At 47.5% G+C, this 20,959-nt stretch overlaps 1 protein-coding gene across 14 annotated transcripts in view; it reads left to right on the plus strand.

Moving 5' to 3' along the window:
* The window catches only part of ZNF618 (zinc finger protein 618), a 167,347-nt gene that overhangs the window by 100,746 nt on the left and 45,642 nt on the right, over positions 1–20,959 (plus strand). For 12 of the 14 annotated variants that reach the window (XM_048056958.2, XM_066980938.1, XM_066980945.1 and 9 more), the window contains one exon: positions 4,433–4,471. The exons of the other annotated variants lie outside the window; for them this stretch is intronic. In XM_048056958.2, coding sequence (XP_047912915.1) covers positions 4,433–4,471 — 39 coding nt within the window. The remainder of the gene's footprint in view (positions 1–4,432; positions 4,472–20,959) is intronic. 14 annotated transcript variants of the gene reach the window in all.

The following is a 20,959-nucleotide window of genomic DNA, read 5'->3' on the forward strand; positions in this document are numbered from 1 at the left end:
AGCTCAGCGTCAAAATAGCTGGAGCAAGCTCAGGCTGCTTTTCTTCTCCTTGGGTGCTTTCTTCCAGGGCTTTTTGGGTCCTCAAGCAGAAATAACTACTTTTTGTTAGGCATTGAAGGATATCCCCCTTCCTCTTGAACAGCCCCGCTGCTTTTTGCTTTCTTGTGTCGTTGCTAGTCACTAATGGGATTTGGGTAGGCCCTGCAGAGGGACAGAGCTGGTGATCCAGTGGGATCATCAGCTGTTTCCTGTCGTGGATGAGGAGAAAGGTTCAAACCTGATCAACACAATTACTTTGGGACAGAACAAATGAAAAAGCATCTCTATAGCCAGTCCTGCTGTCCTCAGTCAGTGACACAAGTGCTGTTCCCAGGAGGGGAGGTTGAAAGGTCCCAAATTGTCCTTGCTTAGCACTGGGTTGTTTCTAAGCTCTGTTTTGTGCAGCCCGGTATCGAGGTAGCAGCAGTAGCTGGGGAGCCTGGGGCTTGGGGCTGGTGCAGGCATGGGGTCTTTGACCCTCTCCCTTTTTGTCCTTAATCGTCAGATCATTGGTTTAGCCCACACAAGGCCTAAATTTGTTCTCATCCTTTGAGTTGTTCAGTTCCATGTTGACTGTCACTTGGTGACATCTTTAAAGAGTAAAAATCACATTCTTCTTTGTAGCGACCATTTTCAATAGAAATTTCCTAGATTTTTCTTTATGTGCACCTGCCTACTCACTCAATGTCCATGGCAGAGAAGCTGTGCTGACAGTGACTTTCTTCAGACTGACTTTTTTTCCTTCATCTACCTTCAGGAATGGTGGTTTCTTAATAAAAAACTGGACATTCTCTTAGTTTATTGAGCCTTCTCTATGGTGCTCTGCTTGGCTGGAGGAATTCAGGGAGCGATTGATCTCCTGGTACTTTGCAAGTGCTAAGGGTCGAGGTAGCTGTTTGCCAAAGAACTGCTGCCTTGCAGGGGCAGGCTCCCTTTCTGCTTTGCTCTGAAAGCCCAGTTGCAGGCACGGGAACCCCACGTGAAGCTTTTGACTCTGCCAAGAGTCAGGTACATAGGTAAGAAATTTACTCGCTACAGATTATCTTGGAAGAAATGAAAAGATTGCAAGAAATGAAAAGAAGTGAAAAGGTTGTTACCCTGCGCCTCCCCAAAATGCAAAAAAAAAAAAATAAATGTTGGGCTCAAAGGCTCCTTTGTGAGCTGTTGTGCAGCCCCATGGGACCAGGGCTCCTTCCTCCCCCTGCAGAGCTGCTGGAGCTGGGCCGGAGCAGAGAGGCTGCAAATTCCTGGTTGCACTGGTGGGCACTGTCCCAGCTGTCAGCATGGACAAACGTTGCCGCGTCACCTACAGGAAACGTAGGCCTCAGAAATGTGTTGCTTACAGTGCTTTTTGTTTAGCTACGTGGGGCTTTTCAAGTCATTGGAAGGTTTGGAGTCTCTTCAGGAATTAGTCAGCTAGAAAGTTTTGTTTTGTACGGTTCAGTTGGATTTGAGCAACATGAGCAGCAAAAAACATCGGCATGGTTTGAGTGAGGAGAATTATTTCACTTTTAGATAACTCAGAAATGGCTGAAATTACTTTATTAGACTTTCAAAAAGTAAATTAAAAAACCTCTGGGCTGAGGCCAAGCAGGCAAGATTTTTACCCAATGGAGAATTCTTCAGAAAGCAAATGAAAGAAAATAGCAAGACTCAAGTTTAACCCTCGCAGGATATATCGCCTCCGCTGTAATAATTGGTGGAAGTTCTCTGTTTCCAGATAAGCTTTTCTGGGCTGAAAGATGATTTTGCTTGAGCTGTTTTTCTTTATTATTTATTGACATTATTTAGTTGCTGCAGTGCCTCCCTGAGAACAGACCAGCTCTCTGTTACCTTTCCACATGGGTGTGCCAGCCCAGGGCCTGATACAGCACCGTCAGGGTAGGGTTGTTGACTTCAGGTGAAATTTCTAGTTTAACCAATTGTTTGATGATCTGAAAAATTCTCAGAGCTTCTGGAGTTTCGGGTGGGTGTTTTGCAAGAATGGTTTCTGCTTAGTTCCAAAAATATGGAAAGGAAGATGGCTCATTCAAACTGTGAATGTGGAAAAAAGCATTTTGCCTACGTGCATGTTTTTGGAGTGTTGAGTTGGAGCAGTTCTGTGACTGAAACAATTTTGAGGTGAGAAGTTGAAAATTAATAGAGAAATAACCATTCTTGAGGAGAGATGGTGGTTTTGAGCTGAAGAAACCTGGGTTTCATTTGTATGATTATCTGCTACTGAAAAATCATAGGATTTTTGGGGCAGGCATTTCGCACTCTGTGCTGCATCCCAAGCATTTTTTTTTATATTTTTTTTTAATGTGCATTTCACACTCTGTGGCAGATTTTTATAGGAGATACAGAAAGTTACTTGAGACACAGGAGTTAACTTGCTTACTTTCCAGCTCTCCTGCTGACCTCCCTACTCTCACTTTTGCAACTTTCTCAGAAATTGGTCTTTTGTTTAAAGCTGTAATTACTTGGTCTCAGCCCAAAGGTGATTTAGAATGGGCTGTTAGGGGATTTTTAGTTGTTGTTTTTTTTTCTTTTTCTTTTTCTTTTTCTTTTTCTTTTTCTTTTTTTTTTCTTTTTCTTTTTCTTTTTTTTTTTTTCCCATGAAGCCTTTAGTCTATCTTATGACTAAGAGTAACAGCATTTCTTAAGAAAGTACAGAAATGGCTGCTCTTTAAACCTTTGCGTGTTGCTTGATTCGTGTTATGTTTAACTAAAGTACTTTTAAAAGCTATTTAAATGACAGAAATAGTCTGGTGCATGCATACTACATATCTTTTATGGTCTATTTATGTCATTGTCTGTGAACGCCAGAACAGTATTTTGCAGAACTCCATTGTGCCACAGCTAGCTTTCTCCTTGAGTGATAGGTGGTAATTCAAACAAGTAGCAGCTGTGGAAAAATACAGGGGTTTGACTTTCGAGGTTTTGCATATGATACTGAGGCTTTCTAATCTGGCCCCTCAGTTTATGAAATTGTGCCAAATTAATTGCATACTCTTTAATCTTGCTGCCTAGAAAAGTGATCTAATCGGGCAGGTTAATCAGGAAGAAATGTACAAATTCATAAATCCCCAGCCATTTATTTGTATTCTTTTTAAGAAACAAGAAGGAAATTAAATGCAAACAGTGTTTATTACTTAAGGTTGCAAATTTTAAATTTAAAAATGCTGTGACATTCCACAGCTGTGGTTTTCAGAGTAATGCAAGCATGATTCCAAGAGACATACGGAATATTTTGAAATGTAGTTATGTTATTAGATAACGTGACATACGGTATATGCAGCTTAGGATGAATATGAAACACTTCAAAATGGCTTGGAAGTCCTAATCATTTACGATCCTTGACTTGTAACATTGGGTTTTGTTTTCCAGCTTGCAGCTTTGCCCATTGCATTCATTTAGGGCTTGAACGTAATCTTTGCTGTGTGCTGCTTGCGGTCACACGTGCTGCAGTGGAGGGGGCTTTCTCTCCCATCTTTTCACATGTGTCTTCAGTAAAGCAGGATGGAGTAGCCCCAGGGGGATTCCTGTGGCTCATGGCCCATCTCTCACAGAGGCTTGCCGTCGCTGTTGGAGGAGGGGGCACAGTCTCCAGGGAAGTGGCAGCAGTGCCGGCTGTGCATCTCCCAGGGGAGACCGAGCTGGGTGCGTTGTTCACCATTTGCTTTCCTGGGTTGACAGCGTTTGCCCAGGAATTAAGCACATGAGCGATTTCTACAAACCTTCAGCAGAAATTATGAAACGCATCATCATGAGCTCCACGAATAACGCTGGGATCATTAGGTTGTGTCAGTCAGTCCAGGCACAGCTCAGCCACGACCCCTCTGCCCTGAGATACACGGCCCCCTACTCCTACTCCGCTGCGACCCAGGCTGGCCTGAGAGCAGAGGGGTGATGGCAGGGGCTTTCCAAGGGGGGCCGAGGCCGTGCCAGTGACTGTCCTACAACCTGGTGCTGCTTGTGGGGCCCAAGAGGGCCCTGGATGGAGCACCTCTGCCGGGCTGAGCCAAGCTGGCGGGCAGACCCTGGCGGGCAGACCCTTACGCCCAGCACCTCAGTGAAGCCTGCTCCAGGCTGCCAGAGCTGGGGCTCGCTCCTCAGGGTCCAGGCTGCTCCCTGGGGTGCAGGGTTGGGGTAGGGGCACCCTTGTAGCCGTCCTGCTTCAAAACCAAGCTTCTGCGACAGCGCAGAAAAAGTTTGAGTGGTGGCAGCCCCTGCAGGCATCGTGGGCCGCTGTGGTGGGGTGCCGCTGTGTGGGGTGCCGCTGTGTGGGGTGCTGCAACGCGGCTGGAGACGAGCGAGCGGTCAAGGTGCTGGGGCAGCTGCGAGGCTGCGTGATCTCAGACGTGGGGCAGAGTCTGCTGTCAGATCTAAGTGCAGCTCTTTCTCTTTGCAGACACTGAAGCTGCCTCAGGTGAAGGAGCCTCACAAGGCAGTAAGTACTCACGGCGCTGTGTGCGCGTAAAGGGGGGGCCGGGGCCTGACGTGTGCGAGCACCGCGGGCGCGCAGGGTGCCCAGGGCGCTCGGCTGGGCGCTCTCCCCCGGCGGCACGGCCGGGACCGGCTGCTCACGGCTCCCGGCCCGGCGCGGCCGGTGCCCGGTGCGGGGAGCGGGGATGGCGGATATTTCAGGAGCGGGGCCGGGAGGCCCAGGGCCCCTGGGGGCCTTTCCCCGCAGGCTGCGGAGCGGCGGCTCGGCCGGCAGAGGGCGGCCGGCGCCGCGGAGATGGCGGCCGCGGGGCGGTGGCGGTGGGCGGAGTGGCAGCGGCCGCCTCCCGGCTCGGCGGGGCCTCCCCCGGCTCGGCACGGCCTCCCCCGGCCCGCCGGGAGCGGAGCGGCGGGGCCCGGGCAGCTCCGGGCGGCGCTGACGGGCTGGGGGGTGCCGAGGGGCCGGCCGGAGCCCCGCCGCCCTCCCCGTCACGCACCCGTTCGGGGCGGCCCCGGGTGTTGCTGAGCTCTCCAGCCTGAGCAAGCCATGTAGGATTTTTGAACCTCAAACCCACAATTTGGTTCCGTGCCCCCTGGGGAAAGACACGCTGATGGAGTGGAGGGGTTCAGCACAGGGCCCTCCACTAGGAGCGGGGCTGGTTCAGCCCGGGGACGGGGCAGCAGGGACCTGGTGGCATCGGGAGGACAGAGCCAGGCGTGGTGCACGGCGGGAGGATGAGAGGCAGCAGGCGTAAGCTGGAAGAGAGGTTCAAGCTACACGTGAGGAAAAGTTTTCCCCCATGCTGTGCAGAAGGTTGTCCAGAGAGGTTGTACCTTCTCCATCCTTGGAGGTTTTCAAGACAAGTCTGAATAAAGCACTGAATAACCAGGTCTGAGCTCAGATCAGACCCTGCTTTGAGCAGGATGTTGGCCTGGAGACCTCCTGAGATCTCTAGAGACCTGTATTTTTTCCTGTTAGGTAAGAACCATGGCTTTCACTGAAAAGGTAAGTTACCAGTCTTACCAGTCATAGAGGATGGCTTGGAAGTGCCAAACTGACCCTGGTTGGGTTAAAAAGAGGAAAAAAAAAAGAAAGAAAAAAAGAGAGAAGTTAGATAAATAGTGAAGAATAAAAATAATTAAAAAATACAACCACGCAACCTTTTTTAAAGTGCTGTTTCATCAGTCCCGTTCTGTGATAGGTGAAGAGTTGGACATGAGCATGGGGGAGTCCCGGCTGCCTGCCTGCAGGAGGCAGGGCTGACCGCTCCGTGTAGGGGTGAAGGTCCGCGGCCCCTGGCTGAAATGGCTGGGTAGTGCCCAGCCGTCGCACAGCGTGTATCTCCTCCTCGTGCCGACTGCTCAGGAGACAGGCTCTGGGGACGGGCTCTTTCAGGCCCCCCGTGACATAGGGTCTGCAGGTCCAGGCAGAGAATGGAGGCTCCTTTGCAGACTCACGTTGTCTCTTGTTCCATAGCTGCCATGCTGCCTGTTGATGTTTCACTTATCCTGAGTCTTTCCAGGTTCATCTCTTGCCCCCTTGCTTGAATTTTGGCATGTTTTTTCTGTAAGTCAGCTTTCCCCTTCTTACCTGTCAAAGGAATGTTTTTGGCTGAGATAGAGTGAGGAATGGAGAATAAGAGGGGAAAAGTGTGAGGGTTTGTGCCCCTGCTGTGTGGGCAAACCCCGCATTGTTTGAGCTATAGAAGGATTTATGTGGACAATAACTGCCTCTTGTGGTTGGTGGCTGCATCTCAGGGGCTGGAGAGAATGGAAAGTCACAGGCAGAAAAAATCACTGGGAGAAGACAGTGACAAGAAGCTGCTCTGTACACTAGGTTTCAGAGGAGCTACCTTGGTAGCAGTGGAGGTGCATCAGCGAGCAGTAAGAATGGCAGGGACTGCTTCTGTCTTTATGCAGGGCTGTACGAGTCTGCCCCTGTGCCATCCCTGATGCACGAGTTACTGAACCCCCTTTAACCTACCACGCTCAATGCTCTCCCAAAATAGTCTCACCTAGCTGAAGAGCTGGAGGCGAGACCAAGCCAGCAGAGCTGGGAGTTGGTGAGTGCTGAGAGGGAGGCCACCGCAGCCATCCAGCGCCGTGGAAGACCAGCTGTGCGTGTCACCTGCCTTCCAGCTTGAATGTGAAACTGCTCAGCCAGTGCTGCTGTTCCTAACTGCAGATGGTTGTAATTTCCTGACGAAGTCATCTTCCTCTTCCCCTCCTTGCTGCTGCAATGAAATAATTCAGCTGTCTTCTTTCTTCCCTGTGCCCTAGCCTACCCTGGTTGCCTGTGCATGGCTCTTCTCCTCTTTTTGCTCAATGGCCCTCTTGTTTTCGTGTCGTTCTGTTTGCTCATCATATATTTTAGGATTTTTATTTATCTTTCCTTTCCTGCTATTTTTGTTTTGCCTGCTCTCCAGTGCTGTTCCTCTGTGACCCGATTTGGCTGTTTATACCCCTTCTGTTACAGACGCCTGTATTGTCCAAATCTTCCTTTGCTATTTCTATCATGTTGGGAACCTCTAGACTCTTGGGCTCTGCAGACATGGTTTGCTGCCTTACAAAATGTCTCAGTATTTAATGGATACAACAAGATCTTGTTTTCTCTCATGTGTTTCTCCATGGGTCCCTGTGGCATAGATTGCATCCATCCAGAACTGGTGTTGATGAGGGTCTTCTTTGCCCGGCACTGGGTCCTGCACGTTTCTAAAAGCTTTTTTCTCCACAGTGACTTTCTGAAGGCAGCTGTTACTCACAGCCTCAGCGGGCACATGGGGGGTTTTGGTGAAGCTCCTCCTGTCTGTGGGTAGTGGGGAGGCATCTCAGGCAGGCCTCTGCAGAGCGCAGCGAGGGCACTGTGGCTGGGTCCCAGGCTTCCTGGAGCTGCGGTGGCGCTTAGCGGCGTCGTGTCGTGTGGACTTACCACAGAGCAGTGACCTCTTGGGAGGCGACATCCGAGTTGTGCTTGGCCTGCTCCGGGCACGAGGGGGTGAAGCTGCGAAGTAACGTGCCTGTGCTGTCAGGGCTGAAGGACTGAGGTAGGAAGGGGCTGCGGCGGGCAGGGCTGGCCCGGCCTTCTGTGGGGAGAAGGGAGCCGTGGGGCGAGCTGGGGCGCAGCTGAGGCCGGTTGTTAGTTTGCTGCCTGCTTAAAGAGGAGACATTGGTGTTTAGACTTTCCAGCTGGGAAGGCACTTTGAAGGCTCCCTCGAGGAAAAACTGTTGGTTATTTGCAGCCTTGGCATGTTAGTCTATAGATTGTGTCTCTGGGACTCACTTTTCTGTCACGGATCCATTCTCAAAGTGACATAGATCTGTGGTACTGAGGAGAGGGCGGTGCTCTTGGGGACACAGTTGCATGACTTTGGGAGCAACTTTTTAGCCTTGGCTCACGATCCAAGACCAGAATTCCCACATGTAGAGTGAAGAAAACAATGCAGCCCACAGTGCTAATGTGTTAATAAAAAGGATTGTCGAGCTGTTACCAACTTTGACTGACAGGGAGGAAGGGAGGAGAGGTTTTGGGAAAAAAAAAAAAAACACCAAAAAATGTTTGATAATTTTTCCTAGGCAGGGATGACCAATTTGACATCTAGGTTACTGACTTCCTATAGAAGGGTCTGGCAGTCTTTCCTGAGATGCTTTTGTCTCTCTCGTTTGCTCCAGACTTTTCAAAGTCCTCGGGAAGAAGGTGATTGTACTACATCTGCACCATCATTTTCCATGGAAATTCCATTCATGTTTCAGGGGGTTACAAACTTTGTAAAAACAACCTCCCTCCTGCTGCTCACATACCAGGGGAAATTCTTGGCAACCTGAGAGATAGCTAAATAAAGCCACTGGCAAGCAGGGGTCCGCAAACGCTGCCCCAGCAGGGACAGTGTGCCAGGGACACGGCTGTGTGCGGCATCGCCTCGGATGTGAACTTGTCTGTGCTGGGTTGTGGGCAGGTTGTGTTCAGTGTGCACGTCTCAGGCTGGGGACAGCAGTTGTAAGAGCTGGGCTGTCACCAGGGTTGGATCAGCAGTCCTGTCCGAGCCAGTGCCTAAACTGGGTTAGGAGGAAAACCCAGGATGGGCTCCATGCTGCCAGCTCCTTCTGGGCTCATCTGCAGTGGAGGGGAGGGAGGTAGAGAAGACTGAGCATCCCCCCACAGGGCCCTGTCTCCAGTTAGCATAGCTGTGTTCTGTAACTCCGCTACATATCATGGATTTTAATAGGCTGTTGGATTTTGATATTACTCTTCTGAAGGATAGAAGAACTTGCATATAAGAACATGTGCAGTGCAACCAGAATTGGCTTGCAGAGCTCAGAGTTAGACTGCCAGTTTTATGGTTGCTCATGAAACCTTAATTCATCCTGGGACTAGGTAAGCATTTAAGCTCTTGTCTACATGCTCACTACTGCTTTTTCTAATCGTGTCTCTGCCTCTTTGGACCAGCATATGACAGAATTAAAAGGTTGCTCCGGCAACTGTTAATACAGCACTTGCCTGATTACAGCTTACCAATGGCCTTTTAATATCTGTTTTCAAAACACCGTATGTTAATAAATGCAGCCAGTAGTCCTACTAGTCCCTGGTATGTCTAAGCCTTTTGCCTGGGCGAGCCTTGGATTGCCCACAGAGGAGTTTGCTGTTCTGCAGGCAGGCGGGGAACAGCAGAGCGAGAGCAAGCGACTTGCCGGAGGCAACCAGCGGGCAAGTGGCAAAGGAGGAGAGCGCAAGTCTCCGGGCTCGCAGCCCAGTCCCTCTCTGCCAGGCACAGCCTCATGCTGTTGGATTGCATTTCTGTGCCTTGTGAGAGAAAGCAGAACAGCAAGCGCGTAGAACAGAGCGGGGGAAGAATTACTAAAGGATGAAGGTTGCTTAAAGTGTAGCTGGAATATCAGCTTTGCATATGGCTGTTTGGCTATCTGAGACTTCGTAAGTGTTCCTCTTCTCGAGGGAGAAGTCCTGAGTGTGATGGAGCAGTGCTTAATACCATGGGGAATAGTATTCCTGGAAGTTTTTAAAGAAATGCTGTTAGAAGTGGGAAGAATCAGGAAGAGTGATTTCAGGAGCATTTCATCTCCAGCATGTCAGTCAGTCTGGCTGAGTCCATAGGAGTTCACTGATAGTGTGGTTGGCTTTGTTCTCCTGCCACGGTAAGAACTTTTTTGAGGACCATGACATCCAAGATGTAGTAGTTTAAAAGCAGGTATTGCTCACAGCCAGTACGAGCCATGAAAGTGAAGTCTGCTCTGCTAGGCTGTTAGCATGCCACCAGCCAGTTATTCTGTGATTTGCTGGAAAATAACATGAAAAAGAAGTTCCCCTCAAACAACCCAGTTCAAATAGTTCACCTGCTTTCATTCCTAGCAGTGTTGCAGTTTGTTACTACGACAAATCTGTGACATTTGCTGGAGGTTTGAAGACCACTAATGGTTGTTTTCTGGCAGATCCTGTTCTTTCTGCCTTCATCTCATGCTTTTGTTTACATGCAATTCTGTTTAAGAGGCTAAGCTGGGTTTTGTGCTGTTTTTTAAAAGCAGATCCTTGTGCTCACGCTGCCAGCAGGTTACTCTTACGCAGCTCTTCAATGGACTCCACTGTATGGGAGATGCCTGAGAGCCCAGTGTACGATTCCTGTCTGTAAACCCAGACCATCGTTTGCCTGGCAGCACCTTCACTTGTGCCTTAAATTCTAGCAGAAATGGGAAGCAACTTTCCTAGTCCCTTTGTGCTTCCTGTGGCCAGCCCCATAGTTTGAAAAATCATGAGCTGGATGAATGAATTCCAGCAGTATTCCCACGGAATTCCAAGACTGATCCCAAATAACACAACTTGTTTTTCCTTTATGCCTGTTGACCTTCCTGTTGTCTTGGAGCCCATTTTTCCTGTTTGCAAAGAATTTTTGAAAGAATCTCACAGGTGATGATATTTACCAAATATTTCAGAGCAATTTTTTAATGTATTATGAATTGCTTTCCCTGTTGAAGTGTGTTGCTTTATTGCATTGGGGGTACAAAATTTTTGTAATTGAAGTCTTACACAGATGCTGGTGTCCTACAGAGAGAAAAACTGAGATCTGTCTTCCACAAAGACAGCACAGCTGGCAATATGAAGAGTTCTTGAGTTTTTCTGTACAGTCCAGGCTTTAGCATCTCTGCAACTCAGAACTGGCCATTAAGAAGAGATTGAGAAATGGATGGGCTGCGCTCTCCCCTCCTCTTGAGTGACAGACTGGGGTAGAGACCAGAACCATCCTGCTTGTTATAAAATGCTGAGAAGCATTTCAGCTCAAAGGCTGCCAGTTCTACAGTGCGATCGAGGGAAAGAAAAGCCAGTCAACATGTTTTCCACGTACATTGTGTGGCACACCAAGGAAGGTGGTGAAGTACAGTATCTGCTGTGGTGTTGCAGTGTTAAAATTAACTGCTGTTAAGGTCGGGTATCTTTGTAATACACAGGTACCAAAGAGGTACAGAGGGCCTTCAGAAGAAATCATTGTCCCAGCTGTGCACGTGGTGAAGCCGGCAGGATAACCCTGTCCTCCTCGGGTGTTTGTGTTTCTGGCTGGTGCCATCGCTATCCTTGGTTCAGAGCTTTACTCCAAGCTTGGCCTTCACCGTAGCCTAGAGGGAAGCATGTGCCTACGGTACAGCAGGGCCAGCTGCCTGCTCACGTGTCGCATGCTGAAGCTCCTGCCTTGTGGCACAGTTTAGCAGGTACCATGCGATATCTGAGTCATTCCTCTTTGCTTGGTCTTCACTCCTTCTTCTCAGGTGCTCAAGGTGTAGTGATACACCCAAGATGTAGCACGCTACGTGTTAGTTTGTGGTCATATCCCAGCCCCTGGTAGCAGGCTGTAATTCTCATCAGGTTTGCGATGGGTCGGGAGGTGAGCCGTTTGAAAATGGGGTTTAACCTGTGAGGCTTGTTCTCTCCTTCCCCTTCACAGTAGCATCACACTTGCTGTCTGTGCACTGGATTGTACCCGGGTGCTGAGCTAAGAGAGTAGGACGCGAGGTGCTGTGGGGGACGCCAGCTTTCATCGCTGTCTGAGGGTGCTGTAGGCTGCCAACAGAATTATGATTTTCTTTCCAGTTTAAGTGCATTCAAACTCATCACTTGTGTGCATGACAGTGTCCGTGAGGAGTGTGCGTCTCCACTGTGTGACGTTACTTAGAAGGAAAAAAAAAGGAATTCTGTGATTCTGTAATTTTCTTTTCCAAAATTGAATGCATAGTATATATTTCACAATCCTATAAATAAAAAAAATAAAATAAATGATTGTCCTGATCTTTAAAAAACATACCTCCCTTTGGGCTCTGAGTAAACATGAGAAAGTTCAGACTAAAAGGAATTTATTCGAAAAAGCAGTGAAAGGTTAGAAACAAGGATTTGGGCCGGAATATGTCTTGCAGACATTAACTATGGAGGCATAGTGCCGCTGCCTTGCATGTGCAAAAACATCTTGAGGGTTGTGAATTTACAGCATTAAATTAATATATTAAAAATGAAGGTTTTCTTGCACACACCTTATATGTGGAGGATATAGTGATCTTAATGTTCTGACTAGAGCTGGAAGGATATGTAAATGGTTTGCTAGTGTTAATCTAAGGTTAAGGAAGAATATTTGGCATCTACATTTCTTCATTAATTTTAAATATTCAAATTTGCAACCTTAATGTTTCCATAAAGTAAATTTTAGCTTTTGATTTCCTTTAACTTTTTTGAGGGTAACAGAGCAAAAAATGGGAAGTTCCACCGTTGTGCTTGGTAAAACTTACTAATGCCTTACACAATTAAAAGCCTAATGTAAAAGATGTGTGTGCGTGTGCACACCCACGTACACATGCCAAAGTGAACAGTTAGTCATTTACAACTTTGATTAATTTTTCCGATGTTCTTATTTAATAATACTCCTGCTCCTTGGGGAAAGCTATAAAAATGGATTTTATTTTTTAATGCGTTTGCATTTTAAATAGGTAAAGTCTCTTTAGATTCCCATTTGCCTAACAAGGAGATGAATATGTTCATCTTCAAATTTAAATGACCAATGGGCTGAGACCAAGAATGATAAATTTCTGTGCAGGAGGAGGACATTAAGAAAATAATAAGGAACTTCGTCTACAGTGTGAAGGAAATTTTGACTTGTAAGCCTGGCGTGTGTTCCCTCGGTGTAGTTGTTGCCTTTCACAAGAGCCTATTTCTTCGCAGCTCATGGGCTGGGGTCACTCCTGCTCCCCCCGGAGCTGGTGTTTGTGGCGAGGCACAGTGCTGTCCGTGGCACCGTGACACAGGTTGCTGTTGTCTTGCTCCCATAATCTCTTTCTCTGAGTGCATTGCACGCCAGGGATGGCACAGGGAGGGAACCAGGACCAGTGTTTGCTGCTTTGGAGCCTTCACGTCGCCGCACCGACATTTTGTTGAGGCTGGGTGAAGCAGGTACAGCTCCTGGCCCTGGTTTTTAGTAGAGTAAATGTGATCTCACTCTTCTGACATCGTTCCGTAGTGCTAAGGGTTCTTTCAGATGTTCTCGTTTTGGGTATCCTGCTGGGTGTCTTTCCTTACGAGCATGTAAGGTGTGCTCCGGAGCATGGCACACGGGAGGATGTGATGTTTGTGCAAGTGCTGCAGTTCCATAGCTCTAGAAAGGAACAGTTGCTTTCTGCGTAGCTTTAGCCTAAGATTTTAGAAAAGAAGGTTTCAAGTTGTCTGTTAATCTCCAAACATGATCTTATACAGAAAATTGCTAATACACCCATAAAAAATAAATTCCTTCCGCTTTTCTGGATACTGACAAAATAGACAGTGTTTACAGAAACCTGGCTGTTAACACATTGTGAGAAATCTCTTACACAGTTCCTAGGCAGAAAAATTGATGGAGAAATATATTTATTTTAATAAAAAAGGGTAAGAAATTTAGTAATTCCAAACTGTTCCATTCATCTGTCAGTCTGTCTTGAAAATGCCAGGAGAACTTTTCTGAAGATAGGATTACATCCCTCCCGTGTTCGTTAGGAAGCAATACCCTTTCCAGCTTTCAACATGGGTTGAAATTTAGCAGTGGAAAAGGTATACAAACAGCAATGCCATTAATTATTCCAAATTCTTCTTTCAGCTTGCACCTTTGTCTGCTGAGCTGCATGTTGGCATTTCAACAATGTTTTATCTGAATAATACAGAAAAAAATATATTTTAAGTATTTTTACAGTTTATTAAAACACTACCCCAAACATTTTTAAGCCAAGACAACAATCCAACAGTGCAGCGGTCTGCACTGTTGACTAATCCAGCTTACCTCACCACAGTTCTCAGTATTTTCACTTTAAAACCAGGAAAGGCAGAACAATACAATGGTTACCTTCTTAAAATTTCCTCCTTTCAACCTAACATAAATGTTAGAGGCCTGGATTACCGTAGACAATTGTAGAGAGTTTATTATCCCATTTTATTTTAGTTTGATCTTGGTCCTTATGAAGGTTTAGGAAGCCAGGATTTGTTCTTTAGTGCTGCTCAGTCATTTAACTATCACTTTTCCTTTCCACTTTGGAAACTCTGCATGAATCCTATGAATACCCATCTGGAAATCACAGTAAGAACAAAATTTCTGGTCAAGGACAAATGTGTACAAGAAGTCAAGATGAGATTTGTTTTCCTTTATGCAACTCTTGGTGCTACATCATTTAATCTAAAAAGTTGTGAGGCGGATGAGTAGAGTATGTTCCCAGTCAGACCTTAAACTGCTTTTGATTTCAGAGGAATTTAAAATAAAATGGCCCATATCACATCTCATGCAAAATTCCATAATGTGAGCTGAACTGAGTTTTTCACTTGTGGAGATTCAGCATCCCTTTTAATGTAAAAAAATAATAAATCTTATTGCGTCACAAGTTAGGTATGTACAAGTACACCTATTTTTTAATTATGCAAAATTGATGCTGTTCATTGTCAAAATTCTGGTAGTAGAATATTAACACTCTCTTTTCGACTTTCTTTATCTTGCACTGAGTTACAATTTAAATAAAAAGAATCCAGCACTCCCCTGAAGTGACACCAGAATGAAAAAGCATGAAACCAGATCTGCTGGCGTTAATTATATTGTCTGGTGTGTCTGATTTGTGTTGTGGAATCCGAACATTCTGTTCATAGTGCTGATTTTGGGCATAATTGCAAAATGCCATAATATTTTCACTTTAAATTGGTGGTACTTGCTGTCTGTTTTGATTCAAATTTAACATACTTTTAAGTGTGGAAGAAGGAAACTCATTGATGTGTAGCAGCCTGAGGACTCCTGGGAAGTCTTTTCTGTCCCACCATCCAGTGAGCAGTACCCGAACACTTTCCTCCCCCAGAGGTAAAAAAAAAAAAAAACAAAAACAACAACCACCTGTATGTGATCATGAGACTGTGATGAACAGGGGGCTGTCTTTCAGAAATGGATATGGGATATTCTCCGCTGTATGGGATCTCCTGCTAGTCTGGCATCACGCTCCCTGACCTGGAAGGATTACATCCAGCTCCAGAGGGTCTGTATTGAAATCTCCATCGTGTCGATACATTCGGCTGACACGTGGTTTGGATAAAGCATCACGGAATTCGTGGACCTCACTGGCTGCCTGCTTGAAAGCAGCTTGTAAAACGCTGTGAGGTGAAGCCAGCCCCGTAGCTGCTGAGTGTGTCTGCAGCAGCTGCTCAGAGGAGTCGGGACTGGGCTCTGAAATGCTGCACTGAGAACCTGAGCACACGCCGGTGGCTCTGTGCCCTCTCACTTGTCGTTGAGCCCTTCGCCAGCCCACAGCTCACAGCCTGCACCATTTGTTGGTTGTCTCAAGGGGTTTGGCCTGGCTGTGGCAGGGTTTGTGATTACCTTTTCTTGGCTTGTTAGTTAGGACACCCTTTGAGACGCACGCGAAGCACCATGCTAGGATGGGCCAGTGCATGTCGAAATGTCTTTTGTGTTTCTGACAGAGGCCAAATGTTCATGGGAAAGAAGGAAGTGATCATGAAATGAGTGATCTTGGAATAGTTTGCCCACTGGGAACGTTTTTTTACTAAACCCCACTTAGGAGCTGGCTTGTGCATTTGTGTGAGGGTTTCTGTCCTTTCCAAATTTCTGGATTTTATTATTATTTAATCCTTACTAATATAACTTGGGATACTTTAATCCCCTTAAGGGGTTGCTGCTGACTTTGGGCTCTCTCCTGCTCCCTTTCCAAGGAATTTTGCCATTAGACACCTTTGAGTTGAGCTCTGATGTAGATTGTCATGGATTTTACTTGCAACTCTCTACTTGGCTGTAAAATGCAGGTGTAAAGCTCATAACTTCAGTGCTGCAGCACAGTTTGAATGAGGAGTAGATGGAGGTCTGCTGGCAGCAAGCTGTGTGTCTGCAGGCATGCATTTTACCTCTCCCCGCTGCCAGTCCAGCATCTAGAAGGAAGCTCCTGAAGATGCTGGGGGCTAGGTCAGAGGAATTGCCTTGAATCTGTGTGGGGAATATTCTGCAAGCTTAGGAAACCAAAAATGTGTTCCTTTCCTTCCAGGTGCCCCTCAGGCTGCTAAAAGGCAGAAGAAGCCTCTCTCCAGAGCTGTCTTTGTGCTGCTCTGGGTGGAAGACACACAAGCAAGCAGGGCTGCCAGATGTTTCTGCTCCCTGCTGTGTTGTAAGAACGCAGTAGCTGCGCTCTGGGTCTTTTTCTGGGGAGGCTGCTCAGGTAGTCTGTGCTGGACACAGCTCGGAAAGCTGTTTTCTGGTGACAGGCATGTGGCAGGTATCTCAGAAAACGCCAGTCTTTCCTGGTTCTTTGCATCAGGTAGTTCAGTTGCGGTGGCTTTGGCTCTCAGTGAAGAGGGCTGCAGTTGTTCGTGGTTCCCTTCTGTGAGGCAGACATCCTGGGAAAGATGGTGCTTTTGTCAGGTACTCTGCACAGCCACCCACCATCTCCAGCCCACTGTGTTTATCACCAGCAGGACATTTCAGGACTCCAGCATCTGCCAGCAGAGACTGGAGAAAGAAAGAAATATCACAGCTTCAGACAGAGAGAGGGCAAATAAACCTATTGCAGCAGGCTTAGCCGCGAGAAATCCAGCCACCCTTCCCAGTCAGTGATGGACTTTATGAACTGCTTGGGAAACCTTGCTCCCTGAGGTGAGCCGGGGACATGAACTCTGGAGATCAGTGCTTCCTTGGCTGTTCTCAGACCTCCTGGTACCATGAAGTCAAGGAGCAGGACATGTAATGCACTGTCCAGACTGTCCTCTTCTCCTTTCTGATTTTGCTGCTTTTTTGTTGACATGAGCTTGGAACACTGCTGGGTTTTCAGGGTAATTCAGCAGGCTCTTGCAATTCACTAACTTACATTCAGCAGTTTTGCTCTTCCGCATTTGGAGTCTGTCCCTAATAAACAGCTAGCTCTGCAGTGCTCGGTAAGAGTGGAATCGCTTTGGTTTCAAGAGTATCTACGAAGTGTCTGGCTGCTGTGAGAGCTCCTGTATCGTGTAGCTTTTGTGGCTTCTTCAATTTAAAAGGTGAATGTGAGTTGTGCAACAGGCAAAACTTGTTGTTTCCCTTGAGAAGTCCTCAAGTAGCTCCTGCAGCATGTTGTACGGAGACCCCATTATTCTGGATGCTCAGTGGGATGTGATCTCATCCTTGCAGGGATGTCATCTGGATGATATATGTAGTTGTTTCCAATCTGGGTTTCTGTGATGCTGTGCAGAGCTCTGTCAGCCCAGTGGAAACTTGAATTTGTGTGCAATTTGTGTGGTCTGAGATTCCTGCACTTACGAGGGGCGGGTTAATTGATCTGTATTTTTAGCTTGAGATACAGAAGTCCTGACCTTTCAGCAAGTTTGATAGCTATTGTTCCCTTCTTGAGTTTCTAGAGCAAAATCCAGAGGCTCTGGGCCAAGCGCCCTGAGCAATGAATCCTGTTTCTTTTGCCTGCCACTGTTGGGCACATGTTCTCTGCCCTCCCTCTTTCCTGCCAAAATGAGATGTGTGTTTTCTTCTCTGCTGGATATCTGAACCAAAACAACTAAAAGATCTCAAAATATTCAATGCTACATTTGGGAAGAAAGATGACCTGACTGATCATCCCCACAGCAGGGTATTTCAGTATTTCAGGAGCTACAAGTCATCGCTGAACACAGGCCACACGACAACTCGGCTGGAGCCAGCAGGCAGCAGCCCCTGGAGACAGGCGGAGAAGAGCAGCGCATTCCCTGTCCTGTACGGGAGGTGCACTTGCAAGCAAAATGGTCAAAAATGCCTTCAGGTCCCACAGAATTGTTTTTTTGGGTACTTGAAAAATGATGGCCTGTTTGCCATCTTGGTGTGTCAGTGCTTCATATCTGAGGAACTGCCTTGTAACGTGGCTGGTGCTTTTGCCTTTTTTCCAAGAGCTGCTGCGGCTGGGAAGAGCACTGGAAGTGCCTGAGAGCTGTCAGCAGACAGCTCTATTGGCTACGAAGTCTGGCGCTTTGGTCCAGCCCTGCAAGAGTGACCGCTGCTCAGAGAGGGGAAAGCTTAGCTACACATTGGCACCCTCCTGGTACTTCCTGAATTCCCTGTAAACCTCCTCATGTCTGAGACTTGGCACTGTTTGCTGGGTGTTATCTCCTTCAAAGCGGAGAGGAAGAGATTAGTACCAATACCAGCTGGAACAAATTCTTCTCATAATGATTTTTTTCAATATAATCTCTGGAGGTTGTTCTTCCTTAGGGAAAACAGTCTCCTAACAAAACAAGCAAACCCCTTTTCTCCTGGACTGCACCATTATACTTGGTGTGTGTTTCCATTTTCCCCACTCTGCCTAGGAAAGCAGTGGTCATACCCAGCACATGGTCACCCCTTCGAGTCCCAGCCATTACCAGCACGATCCCCGCAGTCCTTCCCAAGTTACAGAAACTATAACTAGCTGTGCCTGCGTGAGTGTGAGATGATATCCTAGTGCCGTGGTGTGCCTCGCTTTCAGTTTTATTTTGTTCTAACGAGTGTCCTTATTTATTGAGCACTTTGCTTCCAAACTAAGGCTGTAATAGTTTTCTTCTTCCAAATGGAGATATTGAAAGTGCTTGGCATTTGGTACTCCTGTGAAGAATTAGTCCTCAGTTCATCTACTCCAAGGCTCATTACACTTCAGAAAGGAGGTTGGTTTCTTGTCTTTGGGATGCGTGGTGATGTGAGTCTGATTACTGATGACTCATTACGAATTTTATTTGCTGATAATTGACTGAATTTTTTCACAGCAGATACACAGATACTCACGAGGAATCATTAGATTCCCTTTGTTGTCGAACGGGATCCCAGGTAGATTGAGACCCTCTGCACCATTGTACGACTACAGAAGGAGATTGCATAAGATTATTTATGAACCGCTGTTAGATGTGCATATCTTTGCAGTGACCCACCAGTGCTTTTATCATTTGAATGTTCTCGTGTTTTGCTTCTCCTCCTCCTCTTCCTTAAGCAGTGCACTGTCTGAAGCAGAGGATCTTTTTCATCTTGGTTTATGTGCCTGGGCTGTATCTCACTTATTCAGCCTGAGCTCTTAAAAATCCCTTATGTCTAGTTTAGTATTGCTGTGCTCTAATTAAGATACAAATATTTTTGGTAGCAGTTGTAAAGTTACAATGCCCAGCTATTTAACACCTATCATATTGAACGTTTTTCTCTTACACATCACAATAGCTCCTAGTTTTATTTTGCCGAGCAGAATAAAGGGGTGGAAAGTGATGCTTCATTTAGTGTTGAAACCTCAAGGGCTGATGAACCCGAGTGATCAGACTGTCCCATTGTATCTGAGCTTTAAATATTTATTTGTTAAAAATAAAACTATGGACAAGTAAAATAAAAGATTACTTAATGCGCACACTCTGGTGCGTTTGAATGCAGCGTGGAGGAGGTGAGAACAAACAATGCCTTAACTTCGCTAATTGTATGCACACATGGCTGCAAACAACCGAGCTGCGGCAGGGGAGCTCGCGGGGAGCTCGCGGGGTGGCAGCTCGTCTGTGGAGGCACAGCAGCTGGCGTGTGCAGTCCTCGCTTGCTCCTGGTGTGAAGTAAAATACATTGCTTTTAAGATCCTTTCTGGCTACACGGGCTGATGCGTTCCGCTTTGTTTGTAGCGGGCCGGTGGCACACGACAGGCACACAAGCCGTCAGCTGTGGCTGGCTGCAAGCACAGCGCTGCGCGTCTCAGTGGGGTGACTGCTGGTGGATGCAGGTGGTTGCCCGATACCGGGAGCTGGAAAACCTCACCGAGCTGACCGGCAAGGATGTGCTCAGGGTTACAGCATCCCTTCTCAGATTTTCCCTACACAGGTGCAATATCTGGGTCAAAGGCTTTCATTGTCCCCAGTCAGAGCAAACCAGATTCGTAACCATCCCGAGCTTTTTGCATCCGCCTGACTTCCCCTCCCCGCCCTGATGGTGCCAGCCACATAGACTGACAGAGAGCTGAGCATACACTGGGGGCTTTCCTCCTCTGGTTGTCCTGTTCTCTGTAAAATCTGAGCTGTGCCAGTGGCGTTTTCCTGATGTTTCCCAGTGGGCCCGTTGGAAGATCGCTGCCCCAGCTCGGCAGGTGCAGCAGGGCTCAGAAGCAGGGTGCCTGAATGCAAAACTTGCTGCGTCCGCTCCCGGAGCGGTTGAGAGAGCACTGCTGTAGCAGCGGGGAAAATAAAACTCCCCTCCTGAAGCCGTTTTCGGTTCTTAGTCTGATCTGTGAAGGGGACAGGGTTTGTGCAGACGTTTGTCTGTCTGTCAGTCCATCCCTATGGTGATTCCGGTCAAATCGGACTGAAGGCTGCAAGCCTCAAACCGCAGCGTGTTCCTCTGGGAGTGGTGGCTGTAGGCGTCCCTGGTGCAGGAGAGAGGGGGGCTCCCCCAGGATGGAGAGCCAGGGGGTCTCTCCGCTGACAGAGGGACACACGGGCAGCACTGGGTGGGCACCTGAGCAGGATGGACACGGGAGGGAGCTGGTGTTTTGAGGGAGCCAGCGGCACGTATCAGTGGGGGGTGAAAAGATAGGAACACGGCTGTGGTGAAGGGGGGCTGTTGTTTGTGGGCTGGAGGGAGGGGATCGAGGGTACTGATACATACGGTACCAGGCTGCGTCGGTCCTGTCATTGGGCAGATGCCCTTTGTGCTTTGAATTGCTGGTTATTTTTGGTTTTGTTTGTTCTCATGTGCCCATACGGGATCCTGGGTGCAGTTAGCAATCAGTTAGCAGCAGCAGTGAGAACCAGGTGTGGACAGGAGCGTGCACACCTTTCCAGTCCTTGTTTTAGGTGGCGTGTTATGTCTTTGGCTTCTAACAGCGCGTACCTTGGCTCTGAGTTAAATTCTTCCGGTTTGTCCCCACCCTGACCAGTACCGTAGCCCTGAACTTCCAAAGGAGATTTCAGCAGGGCCTGCTGAGACGTCTTATGGAGGCTTTACTGGAGAGCAGAGCTGCCTGACTGAAATGAAAAACAGAGTATACCTCAGGATAAGCT

This window comes from Anser cygnoides, chromosome 20 (genome assembly GCF_040182565.1).
Source record: "Anser cygnoides isolate HZ-2024a breed goose chromosome 20, Taihu_goose_T2T_genome, whole genome shotgun sequence".
Taxonomy (NCBI): Eukaryota; Metazoa; Chordata; class Aves; order Anseriformes; family Anatidae; genus Anser; species Anser cygnoides.